This window comes from Stegodyphus dumicola, chromosome 9 (assembly GCF_044657685.1).
Source record: "Stegodyphus dumicola isolate Sdum_Otavi_A_Nest chromosome 9, ASM4465768v1".
Taxonomy (NCBI): Eukaryota; Metazoa; Arthropoda; class Arachnida; order Araneae; family Eresidae; genus Stegodyphus; species Stegodyphus dumicola.
In genome coordinates, this window is record NC_140776.1 from 19,591,110 (window position 1) to 19,604,620 (window position 13,511).

The window sequence follows — 13,511 nt, forward strand, 5'->3', positions numbered from 1 at the left end:
ATTATTTAAAGTTAATGCTGATTGAACAATGATACAATTATGCATAGAACCTCATGCAATAGATCCCTATGGGGATCAATACAGACGAAAACATAACAGGTATACATATGCAGGCAAATTAAAAACTACATTAATATTCACGTACTGAAGCAGGGATGTATGCAGTAAGGATACATTACTTATGCATATCGGGTTACATACGTGTACTTTTGGGATTACATATTTGTACATTAGGAATATATGAATTTATTGTATCCTTATGAATGGAAATCCATACTTAATTTATTTCCTTTTTTCCCTGCGAGCCCAGCAGCGGCCGAGCGGTAACGTCGCTGAACACTGGTAGTTCGGTCCGAGGTTCGAATTCCGCAAACGGGCTGGCTGCATGGGCGTTTTCGTGGTTTTCCCCGTGTGCAACGTGTATACGAGCCAATTTTCCTTAAAAAGTCCTCCCGAAGGCATCCCTCCTTTAAAGCAGATAGCCCTCGAGTGCTTTGCCGTAATCTAATAAACCAAAACAAACCTTTTTCCCTGCCTAAAATTTGATTCCTCATTTTCCATAAATTAAACTTTGAAAGCTGATATTAATATTTGATGGAGCATAAAACTTGTACGAAGATTTGAAATTTTATTTATCTGATTATTATTACATTTTTATTTCATAAATTTTACTTTGTATGCATATGTAAAGTGTATCTTCTTATATAATGTGGGAGGCTCATTGGTGGTTAAGCAACAAGTCCACTCAATACTGATAGTTTGAACCCGGCTTCAAAGAAATCTCGGTAAATGGCCTGACTTCATAGGTGGTTTTCGAACGGAAATAGGAGCAGGATCTTAAATGTCCTCTAGGAAATTTCCTCCGCATACGCAAAATATCTGTTGCGAAGGCTTCTACCCCGTACACTAATATCCGTCGAGTTGTTTCATTTTAACCGATTAATTTGATGCGCGCATGTGTAAATAACGTACGTTATTTTAAACTAGTTGCGCAGCATTTAAAACATATACGTGTTGAAATATAAACCTGACGCAAACTCCTGCAAAACTCGACACTATAATCTACTTCAGTCGGTTGGTTGATACTACTTTTAATTCATTTACACATTGGTAATAAATTATCTCTGATTACTCGGAAATCAAAAAGAAAAAGGTAAAAGAAAACTTCTATGCAGTTCCTTAGGTTTTATTAGCAATGTAATCTGAATTCTGAATTTATAATTATACTATTTAGATATTTTTCCCGGATGGCTTTCAGATCTTTCTAATTATTTTGACGGAATTTATCGGAAAAACTAATTGATTTTATTCCTTTAAAATTACTTTGATTCGTTTAAAAGGAAATTCATTTTCTTTCATTTTCAATAGATTAAACGTATTTATATTTTCGCCTTTGCTTTCATTATAGCATAATTTATTTATTTAATTGATGTATGCAGATTTTATTAATTCCATTTTTTATTCCGCATTTCTTTCCACATTAATTTTTTTGAAATTCTGTTAATAACATAATAAACTTGTTACTGATCCCATTCATTTTAGTATTTATGTTCTTTATTTTATTGTTAGTATAAAGGGGCTTTGTCCCTGAGGGACTATTGTTTTTGTTTTGCGATTTTGCGTCGAATCACTCTGAATGTCCGTTTCAGTTTTCAAACTATTGCCGCCAAATATTATAACCCTGTATTATATTTGAATAGTTAAATAATGAAGAATCTGCATAAATGTATGCATGTTTCTAGCATTGTGATAAAACAACGGTACCTACAGCCATCCAATTTTGAATGTCGTAATGTTACTTCGAACATTGGCATCTGGAAGCTCAAATTTGGAATTTGTTTTATTATCGATTTCGTATTTTATAAAACTTTAACGAATTTTTGTTTTAAAACTCAAGGATTTCAAAACGAGCAGTGGCAACGTTGTACGGAAAAAACATTTTTATCTCCAGGGCATAAGACATTGTATCGGAAATTCTAAAGACATGCTCACGTTAAAATTATTTTGCGATATTTCTCTTGAACTGAATTTTATGGTTTAATTGCGGCGAACGATTTATTTAAATAAAGGTAACACACAAAATGTTAAAAAAAATGCCCCTTTAACGTAACTAAAAATTTAAAACCTTTCAGATTTTCTTTTTTTATTTATTTTTTGTAATTGTAGAATTCTGTGCTCTTTTTTAAATAAACAATTCAATAAAAATTTTTCATTTGAGGAACAGTTTTACATAAGCTATCCAGATTTGATTAAAAAATGCTGAGAAATTGAAATTCCGTTCGTGACATTTACTACTTAAATTTAGAATAGAAAAGCAAATAACACCAAACTCTGTACTTTTCATCGGACACTGATGCTTACATTACTATAAATGTTGTGGTAAAATAATAAGTATTGGACCAACAATATATTTTTTTTTTATTTTCTTTTCAGCTGACTTCTCATCTGTTGCTGATACACAAGGCCCGACTTTCTTAAATGAACCTCCTAGTGACGTCACCTTCTTGAACACTTACGGTACAATAATTCCGTGTTCAGCAACTGGGCACCCTCCTCCAACAATTAAGTGGAGAACTGAAGATGGAACAGAGGTTCTCAATGTTCCAGGTTTACGCCACGTCCGGTGGGATGGATCTTTGGATTTTCCACCCTTTTCTCAGGAAGATTTTCGGAAGGACGTCCACACAACTGTTTACAGATGCATAGCAATGAATAAAGCTGGGATTCTAGGAAGCAGAGATGTTCGTGTTAGAGCTGGTAAGAAATTTTGAATTTTAGTTTAAAATAAATATTTGAATTTGTAATTAAATTCCATACTGAATAGATCAGAATACTAGTTATATTAATGTAACATTAAGTTAAATTCTTAGAAATGAAGGCCGTATTTGGGCAATTATTAAATTTAGCAGCCAACCCTGCTACAGCAACCTGCTAGTTTTGTTTTGGACGCCATTTTGTTTTCACGAAGTAAAGGCATTTTTTTTTTTTTTTTTTTTTTTTTTTTTTTTTTTTTTTTTTTTTTTACTCAATCAACTCAATCAATCAACATTTTTTCCAACAATCTGCTAGCGGAATTACGCTTATACTACAACTTTTATGGAACAAAAATGCTTAATCATGATGAAGATTAGGTGCGAAATTGGGAGAAAGTGCAGAATCACAAACTGCTTGCCGCGTTTTTAAGAATTGCACATACACGGTATCATTCATGTACACGTCGACCTATTTTCACTTAAAAAAGCATCCCAGAATTGCACAAAAATGGCATTGCGCACACTCTTGACTTTATCCATGTACACTACTAAAGTCCTATCTAGTAACTTTTATCGCTTTACTAAAATGTCGCCAAACTACATGTTACCATATTCCAAAGTTTAGCCATACCATTTTATCAAGAAGGAGGTCATTTGCCTGACAAACGAGTATCCGAAATTGGCCATAACATGAAACTTTGTTAATAACGAAACCATTTGGAAGTTCTGTGTCCAAAAACTGCAGAAAGAAGAACCTCCGTGTTGGAAATTGGTTCAGCGGTTCCAGAATATCGTTAGTTATTGTTGCTAGATTTATGGACAGAGGAGGTAACGTCCATGAAATGCTGTAATAAACAGCTTAATGTATGTGAAAGTGCTGTAGTTGACTGGAACAATTACATACCATAAAATAATAATAAGGTTAAGGATTCTTAAAACTAATCTTAGGAAACGAATTGTGAGTATTATTATTGTTATTATATATTGTATTGTTTATTTTTACTTGTTTTAGCGGTGTTTGTTTTACAAGCTTGGCCAAATTCTAGCTGAGATCTTTGCTCAAGTCTAAAATCGTAAATTTGACCAAATATACCAAACAAGTACAAATTATTTATTAATTAATAAATTAAAGTCCTAAAGACGGCTGCCTTCCAGAAAATATACTTTTTTTAACTGATAATCTAAGTTCAAACTTATATTTACTACTAAGCTCCAACGAACTAGGTACCTTTCTTTCAACGTTTCATCAATAGAGGATGTCAGAAATTTGGTTTCTCTCATTTCGTCAGAAATTTCTTCAAGTTACGTTCGTAAAGGATCTTCTGCGTTTTGACCTAAGCACATAGTTCTCTTTGTGTTGTTTTTACATTTGTAGTTGAAGATGTGTAATCTGCTCAAGCTTCCAAGCTATAGACATGAACTTTTTAATGTATTTTTCCAGTTTCTGTTGTTTATACTATTCTGTTTATTTAAACATGTAACGTGTACTTGAAGACAGATATATGTGTTCTGCATTTTTTTTTATATTAAAATTTTTAGAATTTTATTACTGTAGTTATTAGAGACAAATCTTAGACAGATGAGGTTTTTTTTTTTTTTTTTTTTCTTTACTTCCATTAAATCATGACCTTAACGCTTTTCATTTTAAAGAGATTGATGAATTTTATAAAAATTCATGGAAAAAGAAAAAATCATGACTACTAATTGATGTAGCACAATAGGAAAACAAAAAAAGATTATAATTTAAAATATCAATATAAAAGAATAAATGCATTTTTAGCGAAATAAGGTTTTCTATCTCCGACCTCATTTCCTAACTTTCCTCCCCTCATGTTCCTAAGTTTCCTGTATATCCTTTGGAAGGTCAATAAATTGCAAGTAAATTTCATGATTACACGGAAGAGGTTGAAAAAATAGCTTAGCAAATATTATGGCTAATCTTTGGAATATGATAACAGGTAGTTTGGCGACATTTTGGTAAAGCGATAAAGGTTACTAGCTAGGATTTTAGCAGTGTACACGGATAAAGTCAAGAGTGTGCGCAATGCTATTTTTGTGTAATTCTGGGATTTTTTTTAAGTGAAAATAGGTCGACGTGTACATGGATACCGTGTATGCGCAATTCTTAAAAACGCGGCAAGCAGTTTGCGATTCTGCACTTTCTCCCAATTTCGCACCTAATCTTCGTCATGATTAAGCATTTTTGTTCCATAAAAGTTCTAGTATAAGCGTAATTCCGCTAGCAGATTGTTCGAAAAAATGTTGAGTCAAAAAAAAAAAAAAAAAAAAAGCCTTTACTTCGTGAAAACAAAAACTATCAGGTTGCTGTAGCAGGGTTGGTCGCCAAATTTCCGCCAAAAAATTGCCAAGTTACCATAATCCAAAGATTAACTAATATTATCACAATTGTTTAGATTTATAGGATTAAATTATCTGTTCACAGGAGGAACAATGTATTCAATATTACTACTTTTTTAATTTTCTGTAAAAGTAATTACATTTGACACGAGTACCGAAGTACTGAATTATTCCTTCCGGAAATGAGATGATTACATTAAAAATATTCCGTCTGAATTTTTAAATATATAATAATTTAATATTTTCATAATATTAATAGACATTAAAACAAATTATTTTTAATAATAGTATAACATACAATAATAGATGAAAAATTAAGTAAAGAATAAGGGTAGGAAAGAAATATGTATATTTAAAGATGAAAAGAAATTTTAAATTAGGGGAAGTGATATTCCTTTATTGAAACTCTAAATGTAATTCACACACAGAATGTCTCCAAAAGAACTCTAAATGTAATTCATATACAGAAATACATCTCTGAATACTGTTAACTGGTTATTGTAAAGTACCGCATTAAATGAATGTACACTGAGTGAAACTTTATTTCTATAGGAAAATTAGTAATTCGTCCCTATCAAATTTTGTTGAAAACGTTAACGCATTTATCTAAAATTAATGGAAAATAATAAACGGTAAAAAGTACCAATTGTTTCTTCTTCGTTCGTCAGATACTGTAATTTCTGCAAAATGTGATCAAATATGAAATGTTTTCACTAGAAGTTGCTTTCGATTTCCTGTGAAAGAGTCCACCTCAAATAAAAAGGTACTTAAATTTTGAAACATGCCCCTTAATTCATTGCTTGTAGCAGAGAGGTAGTATTTGGAGAAAGAAAATGAGTTCTGAAATTATTACCTAATACCAATAATGCTTTAAAAGTTATCTTTTGTTTTTTTATAATAACTTTGAATGAAGGGACAAAAATAATCTTTATACCAATTCTCAGACTCGGCTTTAATAATACACCATTATTATAATTAGACGTATTAGAACGTCAAAACACGGGGGACGAGTTTTTAGTACATCCCCCTTTAAAGAAAGCATTTTCAGAGAAATACATAAGCATGGGCTTCAGTATGTTCTCATCAGATGCAGTTCCTCCTAACTAATAACCTAATTAGATCCTTTGATGCTTTATAGCCTGGCTGATATTGTTTTTTCTGACAAATGAGTTCTAGTAGGCAGGTTTCGCCGCCTAAATAGAGCAGCCTACCGAAGGGTCCGGGTTCGAATCCCGGATGTTATAGATGTTTGTAAGTGGGTAGTGTCTTAGAGGCATGGGAGCACTCTAAATAGTATATGGCGAACCGAATTTTCTCTTGTGTGGCTTAGTGGTAATAAAAAGCAAAAGATTTGGGAAACCCTCAGACCACCCCGCGTGATGCTCTCGTCCAAAACTGGGGTGGAAGTAGAAGTCCAACTTCCTTGAGGCCCTGACAACCATTCTTCCATGAAATACATGTTTAAGACAACAACATCAATGATAAGGCAGCTTTCTCTAGTGTAACCCATTTTCGTCCACATTGACTTCTGTTCTTTAGAGGTCGCCTTCTTCTTCAATATTCTTCAGGGAATTTGACGCTGCTTCTTTCTCTGCACCCAAAATGCGAATTCTGGGAATTTTTGAGCATTTTTTAAAGCGAGAGAACAACGTCGACTTACTTAAAAATTTTCATAGTTTTGTTTTCAGAATCTTTTCCTTGAAGTGTAGAAAAAATAACTTGATGCTTTTGTTTGTATTTCTAGTTTACTTAAGGGAGTTCTTTTTCGGTTACAGTCCTCGATCCAAAGCGAAAGAAGTCTTTCCATATTTAAAATCAAAGGACTTCTTTGCTTTATAAATGCCTTAGAAGCAAAAGAGTTTGTAACAATTCCATACTCTTAGCTTTCACAACCTTTCGAACTGAAGACTTACATTTTTATTTTTTTTTAATCTTCTCATATGATTCTCTGCCTTGGTGAATTTTAAAATCTAGCTAACCTTGTAAAATAAATAATTTACGCTTGTTTGGTTTATCGCAACTAGTATCACATTGTCCTTTCTTATTCATTATGAATGGGTTTAGGAATGAATTATAAATAAAATGTAAACAAAAATGAGCGAGTCAGTTGGCGTGAATCAGATAGTGAGAATGATAAATGACCATGCCATATGACTATCATAAAGACTCAGTTTGCTCTGTAGTCTCCCACATCTGTCGTCGAACGCGCATGCGCGAGTGATCAATCAACACCGTTCATTTTGGCAGTACATATTTCAGCGGGAATATTTAGCCTGTACTATTTTTGCGCAAGCCTATACTATAACGTGGTCAGGACTGAGTGAACGCGGACTGTGCGAGGTATTGCTATATCTGACTTTATCGTTAATCATGACAATATTTAATACAATAGGGAGAATATAAAAATGATTGCAGTTCATTCAGAATAAAAAAGCTAATGATAAAATGTACAAAGTACTTTCAAAGTAAATAAAATTTCTCATGAAAAGAAAGTCAAGTGAATATCATGATTTCACTACTGTCATCCCCAAAATTTGTAAGTTTTTTACGTATGGTAAATGTTTTTGTCAACGAACGATCTTGTCGAGTCAGCCAACTGGCATCGGTTCAAAAAACGTTTACGCTTCACCCTTTCATTACTATTTTAAAAAGAACACTTTTAAGGCGAAAAGATAAATGAAAGTTCCAAGATATTTCTCCCAACATTACAAAACAAGATTTGTTATAATACAATTAATATGATTATAATTTTTTAATGGAAACTTTATCGGATTCTGACTGTATTCATTCCTTACAGATGACCAAAATATTTCAAAATAATTTTACTTACATACTTCAGTATCACTATATATCCTCAAATTCAGTATTTTCTAGATAGATGTTGCTGAGCCCTATTCCAAGCGTAGACAGATAAATTTGCGTAAAATTTTAATTTTTAAAATAGAATATAAATTATGTCTAAACAGATGTGAAAACTCACTAGTTTTTTTCACCTTAATTTGAAACATAGAAGAGATGTTATTTGAGTATTACTGAGGTGATTTTCATTTATTAGCTCTCTAATTAGTTCTTAAAACGTAGTAGTTTCATTATTATCTAAAAGAACAATTCGTTTAATCAAACGTATAGATAACGGAACTTGAAAAATTAAAACATATTTTAACTTATATAATTATATTAATGCCTTAAATTTCAACTTGGTTCATGTTGCAGAGATGTAACATTTAAAATATATGCCTATATAAAACTAAATTTGTAGTTCATAAATTAATGAAGTTTCTCTATATTAATATTTGAAATGTCCTTATCTGTAGCTACATAAAATATTTTTAACTTAATTTTGTATACTAGTGTATAACGTTAAAAGTTTTTTAATTCATTATCTTCAGCTCTACTAGATAGATTTTAGTGAAATTTGGTAGGGACATAATTTGGTACGACATTGGACTGATAAAAAACACAAAATTATATCATGGATATATACCATCCTAGTAGATACATCTGACTTAACATAAAGCTAGTTGGCTTAAAAAGGCCAAAACACAAGTTGCAAAATCAAATGAATAAGGATATTCATTTGATAGATAATGACTCGCCTATAAGAGTTACAAGCTCTCATATTGCAATTTCATGCTCGAAACTAGACAGTTCATAAGTGTATGTGGAGTTTGTTTCAATCCTCCAGCAGCGCAATTTTTAGGTTCTGGAGATGGCAAGGACGAATTGCGAGTGGATGAAGCAATCTGTTTCGTGTGCCTTTATCTAAATAACTCGGCCAAGACCCAAGACACGCACATATGCTTGACGTATTCGAACCTGAATGTATGTGTTTGTTTAAGAGCGCAATTTGTACCTTGTTCAGTTTTAAAGTAATTGTCCAAATTATGAAAATTCTCTTAATTTTGAACTCAGTGTAATTATATAAGATATTTTGCACAGTCCTTGCATAAATTGCTCTACGAAATTATTTGAAGCCAGGACATTCCTAAACATGTTACATTGACTTTAAAATTGCAATTCTTTCGCAAATTCATTTATATTTTCCTCCCTCATAGTTTATTTTTCCTTTCATAAATGCTCATAATTTTATTCAAAAACAGCCTTGTTTTTAACTGTTTATGAAATAAAATCAATACGATATTTTAAGGAAATTTCACGATTCGCATTCATCAGGGATGTTGCAGTTTTTTTTCAGTTTTCATAGAAATTAATCCGTAAACAATATTGATTCCTTAGACGATTATTGGCAATTTTGTTCGAGTAAAGACTGAATTTGCAAAATGAATTACATCGAAATTTTCGATATATATCTATATCTTATTTCTTATACCAAGTTACATACCTTTTTCTTTTGACTATTTCTCAGTTCTTGAAATAAAATTTTGCAAATCTTGATTGGGACTTGTGTTGGTCACGCATATCCAGAAGTAATATTTATTTCTTAAGACGAGTGAAACCCAATGCAACTCACGATTAACAACTGAAGTAAATGACAAGTAACTGATTTGAATCATTTGGCCTTTTTATATCTTTATATATGAAGTTCTAAATGCGATATTTGCATTCATGTAGCAAGTAAAATACAGAGATTTTGATTACTTTCAAAATAATTAGTAATTCGTATTCATTAACCTTTTATAGATGTTCGAAAAACCTACAACCAAATATAACTTTGTTTTTTTATCCAACAAGAAGTAAAAACTGTCAGAAATTCCTGCAGCTGAAAAAGGTTGTTCATAATCTTGATTTATCGCCAGAAATAGCAGTAGTAAGCAGTTTGTGTCCACTGGGAGAGAAGTGTTTTGCCACTGTCGGATATTAATGTAATTACAGAAAGGCAGACGTCAAGGAAAATAATGTATTGGCGCCTGTAGAAAATAAAATAATGAAGCAATATTTTAATATAAATATCATATGTCCTTTAAATGAATACAAGTTGTATAAATGTGTAAAGACAATCGGGAAAGCCAAAACAGTTTCAATACTGTTATAGTTTTTGCTATTAAATTGCAACTTTTTAAATAAAACTCATATAAACAACTGTTTGCAATTAAAAAATATTCAACTCTAAAATTCCTAAGCCTGTAACATGCAAAAAAAAAGTAATGTTTGTTTTTGTAAGGAAAAATATATTTTTCAGTCTGACATAAAGACGTCAAAATAGTTATGAGGTTACTTTCTCGCAACGTAATAGTTTCTTATGCATCCTGTGTAATAGTTTGTCTGAATTTTGGAGCACTTTTTCTGTATTTTATATATAAATGTGAAATGTATATGATAATAAAATATCAAATGATCATATTGACAACTTACCTTACACTGCACCTAGCGGTAAAGACGCTGAACACTGAAAGTTCGGTCCGAGGTCAAAATCCCGCAAACGGGCTGGTTGCATGGGCGTTTTCGTGGTTTTCTCCATGTGTAACGTGAATACGAGCCAGTTTCCTTTAGTAAGTCCTCCACGAAGTCATCCCTCCCTTTAGGCAGATAACCCTCGTGTGCTTTGCAATAATTAAATAATCCAATCCATTAATTACATTGCATACATATATAATTTTATATTTCCCATAAAACCGTATTTTGTTTCGGAATGAAATAATCTTTAAAAAACGAATTCAATTTCATAGATATTTTCTTAATGCTCTCTGCAAAATATAATTACAATTAAATTTATTGTAGTTGGTAGATAGTATTTTAGGATCTTTACAGGTAACAACATATACAGCAATCATTATAATAGGAATTCCGAAACTGAAGTTATAAATTTGTTAAAGCATATTTAAACATATCAAATGAAACATTCAGTTTTCAATAGCCTAAATGCTTTGAAGAAAATAGTTGCACTGATGCTTGTATTACATCGTCCAGCTATGGCTAATGTAGTTTAGCCAAAACGTTTTGTCAGCTTTTAATATGTTCTGTCACATTTGTTCCCGAGAATGGTTGATCCTGAGTTTCAGTCTAGAACCATTCGCATAATATTTCAAATAGGAACAAAATTTGTGAACGTATTTGATTTGTAAATTTAAAATGTTTAACTTTAAGTGGTGATAATTTGAGAGAAGGTGGAAAATAAATTTTTAATTATTATTTCCTTTATCATTTATGAAAAGTCGCAGTAAGCTATTGTTACGAATTTGGTATTTAAAAAGCTAATATTAGTTCAATTATAAATTAAATGGTTTTATTTCTCGCGCAGTGCAGCGCGTGACGAATATTAAAAGAAAGCTAAGCCGGAAAAATTAAAAATACAAGAGCGCGTGCGTTAAATAAATAAATATCTCTTTTTGATTTCGAGAAAGTACTGGAAAATTCTAGCGCGTGATTTTAAAATCTTATAAAAGGAGGAAAACATCTCAGTTTGTAGTAGTTGCTTAGTTTGTTGTTGTTTAGAAAACTGCTGTTGTTGATTATAGCGAATTCGCGGATTAGCGTTCTTTAGCTGTTTTGAATTACGTTCTATTGGACATTTGAGTAGTTAAAAGATAACTACTGTGAGATATTGTAATACTGCATGATAATTTGAGAAAATTTAAGCATTTTTGTTGTGATAATAATAAATTTTTGTTCATTTTTCATCGGACTTGTGCATTCATTTCATAACGAACCCGTACGCACGCAACAATTTTTGGGTTCGAATGCCAATAACAAGAGCGATGGAAGAACAACTCAGGCAAATGATGACTGCATTTGCTGCTTTCCAAGAAAAGATGGAAGGGGCCGTCAACTCCGTTAAGGAAGAAATGAAATTGGGCCAGGAATCCGTTAAGGAAGAAATGAAATTGGGCCAAGATTCCGTTAAAGGAGAGATGAGATCCGTTAAAAAGGAAATGGAAGCCGTTCACGAAAAGTTGGAAGCTGGTCAAGTAACTTTTAAAGAAGACATAAAAGCTGTACAAGAAAAGATTGAAGCAGGTCAAGACGAAATGAAAAGAGAAATAACCTGCGTAATAGAAACTAAATTTGAGGCTATGGAAGACAGAATAGGAGCTGTCGAAAATAAAGTCGGACAAATTGAAGAAAAGGTTTCTTCTGTCAAAGATGAAATAGAAGATAGAGTGTCGGCTGTGGAGCAACGAGTCGAAGGAAGAGTTTCGGCCTTCCAACAACAAATTGAAGAAAGAGTTTCTGCCGTAGAACAACAAATTGATGATAGGGTTTCTGCTGCCGTCGCCAAAGAAGTTGACAGCCTAAAGAAGTGCATAGCGACGGTAGGAAACAATTCTGAAGGTTTCAAATTTTTATCGATGCCTGCTCGTTCCGTTCTGAAACTATCTACATATGATGGGAAGACCTCCTGGCAGATGTATAGGACACAATTTTCTATCGTTGCGGATGCGAATGGATGGGATTCCCAAGCTAAGGCCTGTCATCTCGCCGCTTCTCTGAGAGCAGACGCAGCGGATATCCTGCAGACGCTTCCCGAAAATCAAAGGCTAGATTTCGAAGCTCTATCCGACGCTTTGGAGCTGCGCTTCGGCGAGAAATGTTTAAAAGACTACAGCAGGCTCCAATTAAAATCTCGTCAACAAAAGCTCACCGAAACGCTTCAGGAGCTCGCCACGGATGTTGAAAGGCTGTCACATCACGCCTTTTCGGAGTGCCCGACAGAAACAAGGGAAATCCTGTCCCTGCAATATTTCATCGATGGCATCTGGGACCCTGAAATACAGAAAGCACTGCGAATGGCGGATGTTAAAGATCTGAAAAGCGCTTTGCCATGAAATTTGAGGCAGCCCAGCAAGCCACCCGTCGAGACCGCCATCCAGTCAGAGCTGCTCAATCCAGGAGCCAGGGGATCAAGTCACTGCTCGTCTAGACGATTTAACTAGACAACTGAACGCCTTGAGACAGAATATTGGTGACAAGAAACCGACCGTAAAGTGCTGGAACTGCGGTGCTGAAGGACACATACGACGAAACTGCAGAACACCCCAGGGCACGGATGCTAAGACCGCTCCTATTAAACAGCAGGGAAACTAATTAGTGGCCATCTCGCGGGGCGGAGGTTGCCAGATCATGAAAAGCCCCAGTTTAAAGCGCTTCAGATTTCTGCAGTCAGAGGCGGCAGTAATGGACTTTTCATAATAGGACATATTAATGGAGTTCCCTGCAATATGACGATAGATACAGGAGCCAACGTTACCATCATCCGAAAAGATTTGGCTCAACAACTGGGAAGCAAACTTATCTGGACGCCGCCCTGCATTACCCTACAGACTGTGTCCGGTGAGATGATCAACATCGATGGAAAAGTAAATGCTAACATCACGTTTGGAAGTGCCGCTTACCATCACACGGCATATGTAGCAGAGATCACTGATTCTTGCATACTCGGATTGGACTTTCTAAGGAAATACAATTTTTCCTTGGACTTTAAAAATAACGAATTGCATTCTA

General features: G+C 33.5%; 1 protein-coding gene across 3 annotated transcripts in view; it reads left to right on the forward strand.

Moving 5' to 3' along the window:
• Nucleotides 1-13,511, forward strand: part of LOC118192022 (cell adhesion molecule Dscam1-like) — a 1,213,535-nt gene that overhangs the window by 136,354 nt on the left and 1,063,670 nt on the right. For all 3 annotated transcript variants that reach the window (XM_085823265.1, XM_085823266.1, XM_085823267.1), the window contains exon 2: nt 2,434-2,757. In XM_085823265.1, coding sequence (XP_085679391.1) covers nt 2,434-2,757 — 324 coding nt within the window. The remainder of the gene's footprint in view (nt 1-2,433; nt 2,758-13,511) is intronic.